The 13442-nt window shown below is 43.0% G+C and overlaps 1 protein-coding gene across 2 annotated transcripts in view; it reads left to right on the forward strand.

The window, feature by feature from the left end:
• Positions 1–13442, forward strand: part of mmp24 (matrix metallopeptidase 24) — a 58731-nt gene that overhangs the window by 14850 nt on the left and 30439 nt on the right. The window contains exons 2-4 of one of the 2 annotated variants that reach the window (XM_008109937.3): positions 383–458; positions 1622–1770; positions 3738–3854. In XM_008109937.3, the coding sequence (XP_008108144.1) occupies positions 1667–1770; positions 3738–3854 (221 nt within the window). In that variant the 5' untranslated portion in view covers positions 383–458; positions 1622–1666. The remainder of the gene's footprint in view (positions 1–382; positions 459–1621; positions 1771–3737; positions 3855–13442) is intronic. The other variant, XM_003220530.4, reaches the window with a different exon arrangement.

Raw genomic sequence — 13442 nt, forward strand, 5'->3', positions numbered from 1 at the left:
CTGGTGACTATAAGAATTAATTAGGTAACAGCCGTAAATATATATAAAAGGAAATAATGAATCTATTTGAAGGACTATTGCAGCAAAATGAGCTTATAGGGGATTTTTTTGTGAAAACACAGCACAACGTAAAAAAAAGGATGGCATCTAGTGTTTCCATATGCCACGGTATCACTGACAGTTTTCTTTTTGTTGAAGGGATTTTAAAATTGAGATGAATTTAATGCTTCATTTGACTGTCATATTCTTGAACATTTATTTAAAATAATCTGGGTCGTTTCAACAATAGAGTTACATTTGCTTGATATTATCTCCTCTTACTTGACTATTGCCTTGAAAATATATTGAATTTAACTTGTGATCTTTGCTCAATACTTGACAGGTCTACAAACACCTTACCATCAGAATTGCAATCTCCATGTGCATTGTGCTGTTGAAGCCTATTGTGAGATATATAGGTAGAGATACCAATTAAGGTTGCTTTATGGTTTGTTTCCAAAGCAAAACTAACACTCTTCCAATCTAATTTCATTTTTTTCATCTAAACTGTTTACCTGGCAGCTCTAATGTTACAGTTACAAATCCTTTGCCGATTTTAATGTACTAATAACATGCTCTGTGTACTAATAAGATGCTCAATGCTGGTCCTTATTTAGCCTAACTTTTTGCCAGCACTAAGGCAACTCAAGCATCCACAAGTTCTTCTTGTTCTTAAATTGATCCTTTCCCGAGATCTAGATCTATCCAGTTATTTATTTATTACATTTGTATTTCACCTTTCTACTATAAAAAGTGCTCAAGGCACTTGAGAAGCAGCATTATAAATGGATAAAAACAAAACAAGTATGATTGTTAAAATTATTGCCATAATCAGAATAATTATCGTAGTAACAACTATAAAAGCAGGTTAAAAGAAACATGTCTTTACATCCTTTTTTAAAGCAGTAAGAATGGGAAATGATTGCAACTGAGAAGAGTGCCAATTAGAATGGTCAAGTAGTCTGACCTGACATAAAATAGCTTTCTGTGTTCCTTTCTGAATTGATTCTTAGAATATCTAAAAAACTGTTTATATCATTGAATACATTATTTTCCCTTTTTGTCACTTTCTAATTTGATTCTCACCAAAACAATACCTAGCTCAAAGCACTTCCATTATTAAATCATGTCTAATTCCATCCCAAGTGGTTATGAATGATAGATGTGATAAAATTCAAGTGTGTCAAAAGAGTGTATCTGGTAAATCTCTTTCACAAATTTTGCATATAGTTAAACAAGCAAGCATATCAGCTGAGCTTGAGATCTGAACACGAATGTTCTGTGGACAGAGGAAATAATCAAATTTGCAAATACAGGATAATTCAGCCACCTCTTGGAAGCTACCAGGCTAGCAGTGCTTATTAGACTTTGCTCGTGCTGTGCTTTCCTTTTAATCCTCAAAATATTCAAATGCCCAAGTAAAATGAATGAGCATAGTAAAATGAAGAAAATTTCCTTAGTTCTGAATTTAAACTAACAGTATATATTGTTCTTTAAATAACAACCCTAACATTCTCATATCTGTAATATCAAATCAAGTTAAATTATGATTTTGTCTTTTTTCCCCCCCTGTATTTTTCAGAACTGGTTGAAAACATATGGTTATCTGCTTTCTTCTGACACCCGAATGTCTGCTCTGCACTCAGGAAAAGTTATGCAGTCTGCAGTCACCACTATGCAGCGGTTTTATGGCATCCCAGTAACAGGAGTGTTGGACCAGACTACTATTGCGTAAGTGGTGTTTGAAAACACCTTGAAAGTATTATCTTTGCGAAAATTGGATTCATCCACAATAATTGTGTAAAAACCTACCTATCGCAAATGGTTTATGTGTTCCTTGGGTCAGACAGCTAACCAAGTGAATCCATTCTCTCACTAAAGAGAGTTAACTAGAAACAGGCTGATGCTGGCATAATCCATGTTAAATCCAAAATAAGAGTATTCACACCAGGGATTTGCAATGGTTTAACTAAATTGGTTTAACAAGTATGAAGTCTGTGCATCATATAGATCTTTCGAAACAAAAATGGAATCATAGATTACACAAAATACAGTGTGGCTCACTTCATGGTGATTAGCAAGTTTTAAGAAATTAATTTTAAGATCTTATCTACACAGATATTACAGCTGTATGTTGTAAACCATTCTAAATATATCTCCTGACATAAACCGAGCTTAATCTTAACTGGTATTACATTAACATAATCATATAGAAAAACCTTTTCTCCTTTCCTTTTTTCTACTTTCAACTAGCATGGAACACAGTGACAATATTTTGTAAATACATTAATTTATTTAGGTAGTAAAGATGCCTCTGGACAAGACTTAATTATGCAATTACCCTTCCTGAAAACATAAAATGTTACAGTGATATTGTTGCCTTGCATTGGGACTCTTCCTCTGTTTTCCTATTCCATATGCCATCTTTTTCGCATAAAAATCTCTTTAGTAGAAGAAGGTGGAATAGATGCACAATGCCTTTTGGTTGGTAGGCCTGGGGGGCAGTTGGTGGGAGGATATATGGACTGTGCCTGGAAGTATCCTAAAGCTTTGACTATTGAATAGTAATAGTAATTTCATGCTCCTGACTTCCCTGTATGATTGGACATTCCAGAGAGACCATCTTTTCAGTTTCCTTATGGAGGAAGAGAATGCTGGAAAGATATGATACATTTAACTTGTTTATAACTGTCAACAGAGTAAGGCAGGGGTTCCCAAACTTTTTAAACAGGGGGCCAGTTCACGATCCTGTGGACCATTAGAGGGCCAGACTATAGTTGGCCACTGAGCAATAATTAATAATAATAATAATAATAATAATAAAGAGGGTTGGAAGAGACCCCTTGGGCCATTGAGTCCAATCCCCTTCTGCCTTTGTGCACCAAAAGCACAAGCCAAGCACCCCTGACAGATGACCTCCCAGCCTCAATGTTAATAATAATAATAATAATAATAATAATAAAGAGGGTTGGAAGAGACCCCTTGGGCCATTGAGTCCAATCCCCTTCTGCCTTTGTGCACTAAAAGCACAAGCCAAGCACCCCTGACAGATGGCCTCCCAGCCTCAATGTCAATAATAATAATAATAATAATAATAATAATAGACCCTTGGGCCATTGAGTCCAATCCCCTTCTGCCTTTGTGCACTAAAAGCACAAGCCAAGCACCCCTGACAGATGGCCTCCCAGCCTCAATGTCAATAATAATAATAATAATAATAATAATAATAATAATAATAATAGACCCTTGGGCCATTGAGTCCAATCCCCTTCTGCCTTTGTGCACAGAAAGCACAAGCAAAGCTTCGATGGGCCACATCCGGCCCCCGGGGCTTAGTTTGGGGACCCCTGGAGTAAGGAAATGAGAGAAATATCATTAGTACTGAGGTACACGTTTTAGATACATTCAGTTTCCAAAAACAACAAACAAATTCTCAGGAATATGTTCTGCTAGCCAGCTGTAAAAAAGTCCGTCCCCCACCCCAGCCAGTGCAGAGCTATCTCCTTATTACATTTGGTAGCCTTTTCCAGACAGTACACCCATCTACCCTGACAAGTAGGTGGATCATCTAGCTCACCTTAATTGCCCAATCACTTGGCATTTATTACTTGTGGCTGATATACCAAACAGGTCAGCATAGTTCTGAACCATATCATTTAGTTTATTTTTCCAGACTCTGGGGATATTTTGCTTTCCAGGTGGATGAAGAAGCCTCGCTGTGGCGTTCCTGATCATCCTCATCTAAGCCATAGACGAAGGAGTAAGCGATATGCACTAACTGGACAAAAGTGGAGACAAAAGCACATCACATACAGGTATGATCTAACAGTTAATACTTCAATAATTGACTGGGTTTCATAGTGTTTCTCAATCTGTGTAATGTATCATTGTTTCTCTGGGTATCACTTTATAATTTCCCAGGTCATTCTGGCATATTTTCCCTGTAATCTGTGATACAGTTTGAAGCACAGTGGACCTAAAGTGCCTTACTTCTCTCGCTGAAATATTTTCTCATCCCAAAATTATCAAGTGAAAAGAAAGTAAATGAGACATCGTCAAATGGTGTTTGATTTTAATTTTCTTTATTGCCAATTACAATCCATGACTTCTGAAGTACTGGCCAAAGAGGTGTTTACTTTTACTATAGGGGGGAAAATGCCAGCTAGACGAGTTTTTATTCATACTGCTTTCATTTAGACCAGGGTCCCCAAACTTTTTAAACAGGGGGCCAGTTCACAATTCTTTGGACCATTGGAGGGCTGGACTATAGTTGGCCACCAAGCATAAATAATAATAATAACAATAACAATAACAATAACAATAATAATAATAATAATAACAACAGCAATAATAATAATAAAGAGGGTTGGAAGAGACTCCTTGGGCCATTGAGTCCAATCCCCTTCTGCTTTTGTGCACTGAAAACACCCTTGACAGATGGCCACCCAGCCTCAATGTTAATAATAATAATAATAATAATAATAATAATAATAATAATAATAATAATAATAAAGAGGGTTGGAAGAGACCCCTTGGGCCATTGAGTCCAACCCCCTTCTGCCTCTAGCACCAAAAGCACAAGCAAAGCACCCCTGACAGATGACCACCCATCCTCAATGTTAATAATAATAATAATAATAATAATAATAATAATAATGGTTGTAAGAGAAGAAGAGACCCCTTGGGTCATTTAGCCCAACCCCCTTATGCCCTTGTGCCTTGGGGGCCGCATCCGGCCCCCGGGCCTTAGTTTGGGGACCCCTGATTTAGACCATGCCAATCTAAGTACCCTGTTTCCCTGAAAATAAGACATCCCCGTAAAATAAGACCTAGTAGAGGTTTTCATAGAATCATAGAATCATAGAATAGTAGAGTTGGAAGAGACCTCAAGGGCCATCTAGTCCAACCCCCCGCTAAGAAGCAGGAAATCGCATTCAAAGCACCCCCGACAGATGGCCATCCAGCCTCTGCTTAAAAGCCTCCAAAGAAGGAGCCTCCACCACGGCCCGGGGGAGAGAGTTCCACTGCCGAACAGCCCTCACAGTGAGGAAGTTCTTCCTGATGTTCAGGTGGAATCTCCTTTCCTGTAGTTTGAAGCCATTGTTCCGTGTCCTAGTCTGCAGGGCAGCAGAAAATAAGCTTGCTCCCTCCTCCCTATGACTTCCCCTCACATATTTGTACATGGCTATCATGTCTCCTCTCAGCCTTCTCTTCTGCAGGCTAAACATGCCCAGCTCTTTAAGCCTCTCCTCATAGGGCTTGTTCTCCAGACCCTTAATCATTTTAGTTGCCCTCCTCTGGACGCTTTCCAGCTTGTCAGCATCTCCCTTCATCTGCGGTGCCCAAAACTGGACACAGTATTCCAGGTGTGGTCTGACCAAGGCAGAATAGAGGGGGAGCATGACTTCCCTGGATCTAGACGTTATTCCCCTATTGATGCAGGCCAAAATCCCATTGGCTTTTTTAGCTGCCGCATCACATTGTAGGCTCATGTTTAACTTGTTGTCCACGAGGACTCCAAGATCTTTTTCGCACACACTGCTGTCAAGCCAGGCGTCCCCCATTCTGTATCTTTGATTTCCATTTTTTCTGCCGAAGTGAAGTATCTTGCATTTGTCCCTGTTGAACTTCATTTTGTTAGTTTCGGCCCATCTCTCTAGTCTGTCAAGATCGTTTTGAATTCTGCTCCTGTCTTCTGGAGTGTTAGCTATCCCTCCGAGTTTGGTGTCATCTGCAAACTTGATGATCGTGCCTTCTAACCCTTCGTCTAAGTCGTTAATAAAGATGTTGAACAGAACCAGGCCCAGGACGGAGCCCTGCGGCACTCCACTTGTCACTTCTTTCCATGATGAAGACGACGCATTGGTGAGCACCCTTTGGGTTCGTTCGCTTAGCCAATTACAGATCCACCTAACCGTAGTTTTGTCTAGCCCACATTTTACTAGTTTGTTTGCCAGAAGGTCGTGGGGGACTTTGTCGAAGGCCTTACTGAAATCTAGATATGCTACATCCACGGCATTCCCTGTATCGACCCAACTCGTAACTCTATCGAAAAAAGAGATCAGATTAGTCTGGCATGACTTGTTTTTGGTAAATCCGTGTTGACTATTAGCAATGACCGCATTTGTTTCTAAGTGTTTGCAGACCACTTCCTTAATGATCTTTTCCAGAATCTTGCCTGGTATTGATGTGAGGCTGACCGGACGGTAATTGTTTGGGTCGTTCTTTTTTCCCTTCTTGAAGATAGGGACCACATTCGCCCTCCTCCAGTCTGCTGGGACTTCTCCTGTTCTCCAAGAACTCTCGAAGATGATTGCCAGTGGTTCTGAAATAACTTCCGCTAGTTCCTTCAATACTCTTGGATGTAGCTGATCTGGCCCTGGGGACTTGAATTCGTTTAGAGTGGCCAGGTGTTCCTGGACAACTTGTTTCCCTATTTGGGGTTGGATTTCCCCCAATCCTTCGTCCATTCCATGTTGCTGAGGTTGAAGATGGCTTTCTTTTTGTGAGAAGACCGAGGCAAAGAAGGCATTAAGCAGTTCTGCCTTTTCCCTATCCCCTGTCACCATCACCCCATCTACTCCTTGCAGTGGCCCTATCGCCTCCTTTTTCTTCCTTTTTCTACCAACATAAGCAAAAAAACCTTTTTTGTTGTTTTTTATGTCCCTGGCAAGCCTGAGCTCATTTTGCGCTTTAGCCTTGCGAACCTTTTCCCTACAGGAGTTGGCTATACGCTTGAATTCTTCTTTGGTGATTTCTCCCCTTTTCCACTTCTTGTGCATGTCACTTTTGAGCTTTAGCTCAGTTAGAAGTTCTTTGGACATCCATTCTGGCTTCTTTGCACTTGTCTTATTTTTCTTCTTTGTTGGCACTGTTTGCATTTGCGCCTTGAGTATTTCACTTTTGAAAAACTCCCATCCATCCTTAACTCCCTTGTTTTTTAATATCGGCGTCCATGGAATGCCGCTCAGTAATTCCTTCATTTTTTGGAAGTCAGCTCTCTTAAAGTCCAGAATGCGTGTTTGACTTGTCTTAGTTTCAGCATTCCTTTGTATTGCAAACTGCAGGAGCACATGGTCACTTGCCCCTAAGGATCCAACCACTTCAACTGTATTGATCAGGTCTTCCACATTTGTTAAGATTAGATCAAGAGTTGCTGATCCCCTTGTTGCCTCTTCTACCTTCTGGACCATAAAATTATCTGCAAGGCAAGTGAGGAATTTGTTGGACTTTGTACTCTTGGCTGAGTTTGTTTTCCAGCAGATATCGGGATAATTGAAATCGCCCATGACTACTATATCTCTTCTTTGTGCCTGTTTGGTCAGCTGTTGACAGAAGGCTTCATCAAGTCCTTCATCCTGACTCGGAGGTCTGTAGTAGACACCCACGACAAGATCTTTTTGAGTCCCGGTTCCCTTGATTCTTATCCAGATGCTTTCAAGCTGGTTTCCCGGATTACAGTCTTGCATTTCTTCTGCAACGTAACTGTTTTTGACATATAAAGCTACTCCCCCTCCTCTCCCCTTTGTTCTATTTATGTGAAAGAGGTTATAGCCCTCAATGGTTAAATTCCAGTGATGGGAGTCATCCCACCAGGTTTCAGTGATGCCTATGACATCGTATGTGTGGTGCTGTGCTAGGAGTTGGAGTTCGTCTTGCTTATTTCCCATGCTCTGAGCATTAGTGTAAAGACATGTAAGCCCCTGTGACCTCCCCTCGAACTGTTTATTTGGGATTATTGTGCTCTCTGTACTTGGTCCTTGCTGTGTTTGTGCAGCCCTCCGTTTAGCCTTACGGCGGTTCCCTGTGGTCGTGGGTAATATAGTGTTCGCCAGGCTGTTGTTCCCCTCCCCCAGTGGATTTAGTTTAAAGTGCGCCTGATGAGGTTTGTGAGTCTGTGTGCAAAAAGATGTTTTCCTACTTGTGTGAGATGCACCCCATCGCTTGCCAGTAGTCCATCCTCTTGGAAGAGTAGACCATGGTCAAGGAAGCCAAAATGCTCCTCTTGACACCATTTTCTGAGCCAGTTATTGACCTGTACTATTTTTCCGGCCCTTGTAGAGCCATGTCCTACAACGGGGAGGAGGGATGAAAAGATCACATGTACATTATACAGTTTTAGCTTTGTTCCCAGAGCTCGAAAATCATTTGTGATCTTTTGAAAAGTATGCCTAGCGGTGTCATTGGTACCTACATGAATCAACATAAGGTGGGGAGGGTGATGGGGCTTTAGGAGCCTGCTGAGCCTCTGAGTGATATGGTGTATTTTTGCCCCCGGGAGGCAGCATGTTTCTCGAGCCATCCCATCCGGTCTGGAAATGATGGCTTCCGTTCCTCTAAGGAGGGAGTCACCTACTACCAAGACCTGTTTCCTTTGAGGATTGACAGGGTCCCTTTTGTGCAAGACAGTGTGTATGTCCCCTGAAGAGTGTTCCTGTTGAAGTGAATCATGTAGGTGTAAAGTGTTGTCCTCCTCCTCAACATCCCCAGTGCATTCATCAATGACAATCCATTGAGATACATCCGAGAGCCCATTACTCTCCCAAGGATGTTCCTGTTGCTCCTGGTCTATGATTGGGGATGGAGCATTTGCATGATTACATAAGTGTGACTGTGGTGATGCACTGTCCCTGTCAGGGCTATCCCCTGCGCATTGATCCAGGATGGTCCACTGAGTGGTATCTAAGAAACTGTGGTCCTCCACAAGATGTGTTTCCTGATTGTATGTTAATGATGTAAGAATTTCAAATCTGTTGTGTAAATGCAGCTGAGCAGAGGAGTTCTGCGGAGGCTGCCTGGTCCTGCGTCTCCTTCTATGGGTGACCTCCTTCCAAGCCTGAGGGTTGTCTACCTTTGAGTTGATCTCCCCATAAGGTTCCTGATCATGGTCTTGGTGGTGTTGGTGTGATGCAGGCTGCTGATCTACAGCAGCGTGTTGTGCAGTGTCCAAGAAGAGCTCGAGTGCCTGAATGTCCTTAAGGGTCTTAATACGGTGCTCGAGCTGTTGGATCCTCTGCTCCATCAGAGTCATCTGTTTGCATTTGGAGCAGATGTAGTTGTCGAGTTTTTGTGTGAAAAAGCGGAACATGCCACAGCTGGTGCATGTGATGGGAATGTTTTGCTTTTGTTGCATCTCTTGGTGAGCGTGGTGGCCAAGTGGGATCTTTGTACAGTTAAGTAATATGCACGCACTTTATGTGCAGACTGCAACAAACCACGTCTTTGTGTATTTGTTTATGTTGCTTTGTTTCCTGTATGTACTGCAAAGGATAGTTAGTAAAGGTGCCTTAACAGGGGACAATGCCTGCTGTCAATCAACTTAAGTACCTGGCTCTCTTTCAACACAACAGTCACACAACAGTTAGACTTTGACCACAGGAGCCAAGCCCAAACTCAGTTTAAAATCTTAGCCAAATCTTAGCCAAATCCTACCTGAAGCCAGGGAGCAAAAATGTCCTCCTGCTTCCTCTGCTTCTGCGAGAACCAACTGCCCTTCTGGGATCAGGCTCTGGCAGAAACTCACACTGGCAAATAAAGCTTTCCCAGAAACTCAATTAACAGGGGACAATGCCTGCTGTCAATCAACTTAAGTACCTGGCTCTCTTTCAACACAACAGTCACACAACAGTTAGACTTTGACCACAGGAGCCAAGCCCAAACTCAGTTTAAAATCTTAGCCAAATCTTAGCCAAATCCTACCTGAAGCCAGGGAGCAAAAATGTCCTCCTGCTTCCTCTGCTTCTGCGAGAACCAACTGCCCTTCTGGGATCAGGCTCTGGCAGAAACTCACACTGGCAAATAAAGCTTTCCCAGAAACTCAATTAACAGGGGACAATGCCTGCTGTCAATCAACTTAAGTACCTGGCTCTCTTTCAACACAACAGTCACACAACAGTTAGACTTTGACCACAGGAGCCAAGCCCAAACTCAGTTTAAAATCTTAGCCAAATCTTAGCCAAATCCTACCTGAAGCCAGGGAGCAAAAATGTCCTCCTGCTTCCTCTGCTTCTGCGAGAACCAACTGCCCTTCTGGGATCAGGCTCTGGCAGAAACTCACACTGGCAAATAAAGCTTTCCCAGAAACTCAATTAACAGGGGACAATGCCTGCTGTCAATCAACTTAAGTACCTGGCTCTCTTTCAACACAACAGTCACACAACAGTTAGACTTTGACCACAGGAGCCAAGCCCAAACTCAGTTTAAAATCTTAGCCAAATCTTAGCCAAATCCTACCTGAAGCCAGGGAGCAAAAATGTCCTCCTGCTTCCTCTGCTTCTGCGAGAACCAACTGCCCTTCTGGGATCAGGCTCTGGCAGAAACTCACACTGGCAAATAAAGCTTTCCCAGAAACTCAATTAACAGGGGACAATGCCTGCTGTCAATCAACTTAAGTACCTGGCTCTCTTTCAACACAACAGTCACACAACAGTTAGACTTTGACCACAGGAGCCAAGCCCAAACTCAGTTTAAAATCTTAGCCAAATCTTAGCCAAATCCTACCTGAAGCCAGGGAGCAAAAATGTCCTCCTGCTTCCTCTGCTTCTGCGAGAACCAACTGCCCTTCTGGGATCAGGCTCTGGCAGAAACTCACACTGGCAAATAAAGCTTTCCCAGAAACTCAATTAACAGGGGACAATGCCTGCTGTCAATCAACTTAAGTACCTGGCTCTCTTTCAACACAACAGTCACACAACAGTTAGACTTTGACCACAGGAGCCAAGCCCAAACTCAGTTTAAAATCTTAGCCAAATCTTAGCCAAATCCTACCTGAAGCCAGGGAGCAAAAATGTCCTCCTGCTTCCTCTGCTTCTGCGAGAACCAACTGCCCTTCTGGGATCAGGCTCTGGCAGAAACTCACACTGGCAAATAAAGCTTTCCCAGAAACTCAATTAACAGGGGACAATGCCTGCTGTCAATCAACTTAAGTACCTGGCTCTCTTTCAACACAACAGTCACACAACAGTTAGACTTTGACCACAGGAGCCAAGCCCAAACTCAGTTTAAAATCTTAGCCAAATCTTAGCCAAATCCTACCTGAAGCCAGGGAGCAAAAATGTCCTCCTGCTTCCTCTGCTTCTGCGAGAACCAACTGCCCTTCTGGGATCAGGCTCTGGCAGAAACTCACACTGGCAAATAAAGCTTTCCCAGAAACTCAATTAACAGGGGACAATGCCTGCTGTCAATCAACTTAAGTACCTGGCTCTCTTTCAACACAACAGTCACACAACAGTTAGACTTTGACCACAGGAGCCAAGCCCAAACTCAGTTTAAAATCTTAGCCAAATCTTAGCCAAATCCTACCTGAAGCCAGGGAGCAAAAATGTCCTCCTGCTTCCTCTGCTTCTGCGAGAACCAACTGCCCTTCTGGGATCAGGCTCTGGCAGAAACTCACACTGGCAAATAAAGCTTTCCCAGAAACTCAATTAACAGGGGACAATGCCTGCTGTCAATCAACTTAAGTACCTGGCTCTCTTTCAACACAACAGTCACACAACAGTTAGACTTTGACCACAGGAGCCAAGCCCAAACTCAGTTTAAAATCTTAGCCAAATCTTAGCCAAATCCTACCTGAAGCCAGGGAGCAAAAATGTCCTCCTGCTTCCTCTGCTTCTGCGAGAACCAACTGCCCTTCTGGGACCAGGCTCTGGCAGAAACTCACACTGGCAAATAAAGCTTTCCCAGAAACTCAATTAACAGGGGACAATGCCTGCTGTCAATCAACTTAAGTACCTGGCTCTCTTTCAACACAACAGTCACACAACAGTTAGACTTTGACCACAGGAGCCAAGCCCAAACTCAGTTTAAAATCTTAGCCAAATCTTAGCCAAATCCTACCTGAAGCCAGGGAGCAAAAATGTCCTCCTGCTTCCTCTGCTTCTGCGAGAACCAACTGCCCTTCTGGGATCAGGCTCTGGCAGAAACTCACACTGGCAAATAAAGCTTTCCCAGAAACTCAATTAACAGGGGACAATGCCTGCTGTCAATCAACTTAAGTACCTGGCTCTCTTTCAACACAACAGTCACACAACAGTTAGACTTTGACCACAGGAGCCAAGCCCAAACTCAGTTTAAAATCTTAGCCAAATCTTAGCCAAATCCTACCTGAAGCCAGGGAGCAAAAATGTCCTCCTGCTTCCTCTGCTTCTGCGAGAACCAACTGCCCTTCTGGGATCAGGCTCTGGCAGAAACTCACACTGGCAAATAAAGCTTTCCCAGAAACTCAATTAACAGGGGACAATGCCTGCTGTCAATCAACTTAAGTACCTGGCTCTCTTTCAACACAACAGTCACACAACAGTTAGACTTTGACCACAGGAGCCAAGCCCAAACTCAGTTTAAAATCTTAGCCAAATCTTAGCCAAATCCTACCTGAAGCCAGGGAGCAAAAATGTCCTCCTGCTTCCTCTGCTTCTGCGAGAACCAACTGCCCTTCTGGGATCAGGCTCTGGCAGAAACTCACACTGGCAAATAAAGCTTTCCCAGAAACTCAATTAACAGGGGACAATGCCTGCTGTCAATCAACTTAAGTACCTGGCTCTCTTTCAACACAACAGTCACACAACAGTTAGACTTTGACCACAGGAGCCAAGCCCAAACTCAGTTTAAAATCTTAGCCAAATCCTACCTGAAGCCAGGGAGCAAAAATGTCCTCCTGCTTCCTCTGCTTCTGCGAGAACCAACTGCCCTTCTGGGATCAGGCTCTGGCAGAAACTCACACTGGCAAATAAAGCTTTCCCAGAAACTCAATTAACAGGGGACAATGCCTGCTGTCAATCAACTTAAGTACCTGGCTCTCTTTCAACACAACAGTCACACAACAGTTAGACTTTGACCACAGGAGCCAAGCCCAAACTCAGTTTAAAATCTTAGCCAAATCTTAGCCAAATCCTACCTGAAGCCAGGGAGCAAAAATGTCCTCCTGCTTCCTCTGCTTCTGCGAGAACCAACTGCCCTTCTGGGATCAGGCTCTGGCAGAAACTCACACTGGCAAATAAAGCTTTCCCAGAAACTCAATTAACAGGGGACAATGCCTGCTGTCAATCAACTTAAGTACCTGGCTCTCTTTCAACACAACAGTCACACAACAGTTAGACTTTGACCACAGGAGCCAAGCCCAAACTCAGTTTAAAATCTTAGCCAAATCTTAGCCAAATCCTACCTGAAGCCAGGGAGCAAAAATGTCCTCCTGCTTCCTCTGCTTCTGCGAGAACCAACTGCCCTTCTGGGATCAGGCTCTGGCAGAAACTCACACTGGCAAATAAAGCTTTCCCAGAAACTCAATTAACAGGGGACAATGCCTGCTGTCAATCAACTTAAGTACCTGGCTCTCTTTCAACACAACAGTCACACAACAGTTAGACTTTGACCACAGGAGCCAAGCCCAAACTCAGTTTAAAATCTTA

This window comes from Anolis carolinensis, chromosome 4 (genome assembly GCF_035594765.1).
Source record: "Anolis carolinensis isolate JA03-04 chromosome 4, rAnoCar3.1.pri, whole genome shotgun sequence".
Taxonomy (NCBI): Eukaryota; Metazoa; Chordata; class Lepidosauria; order Squamata; family Dactyloidae; genus Anolis; species Anolis carolinensis.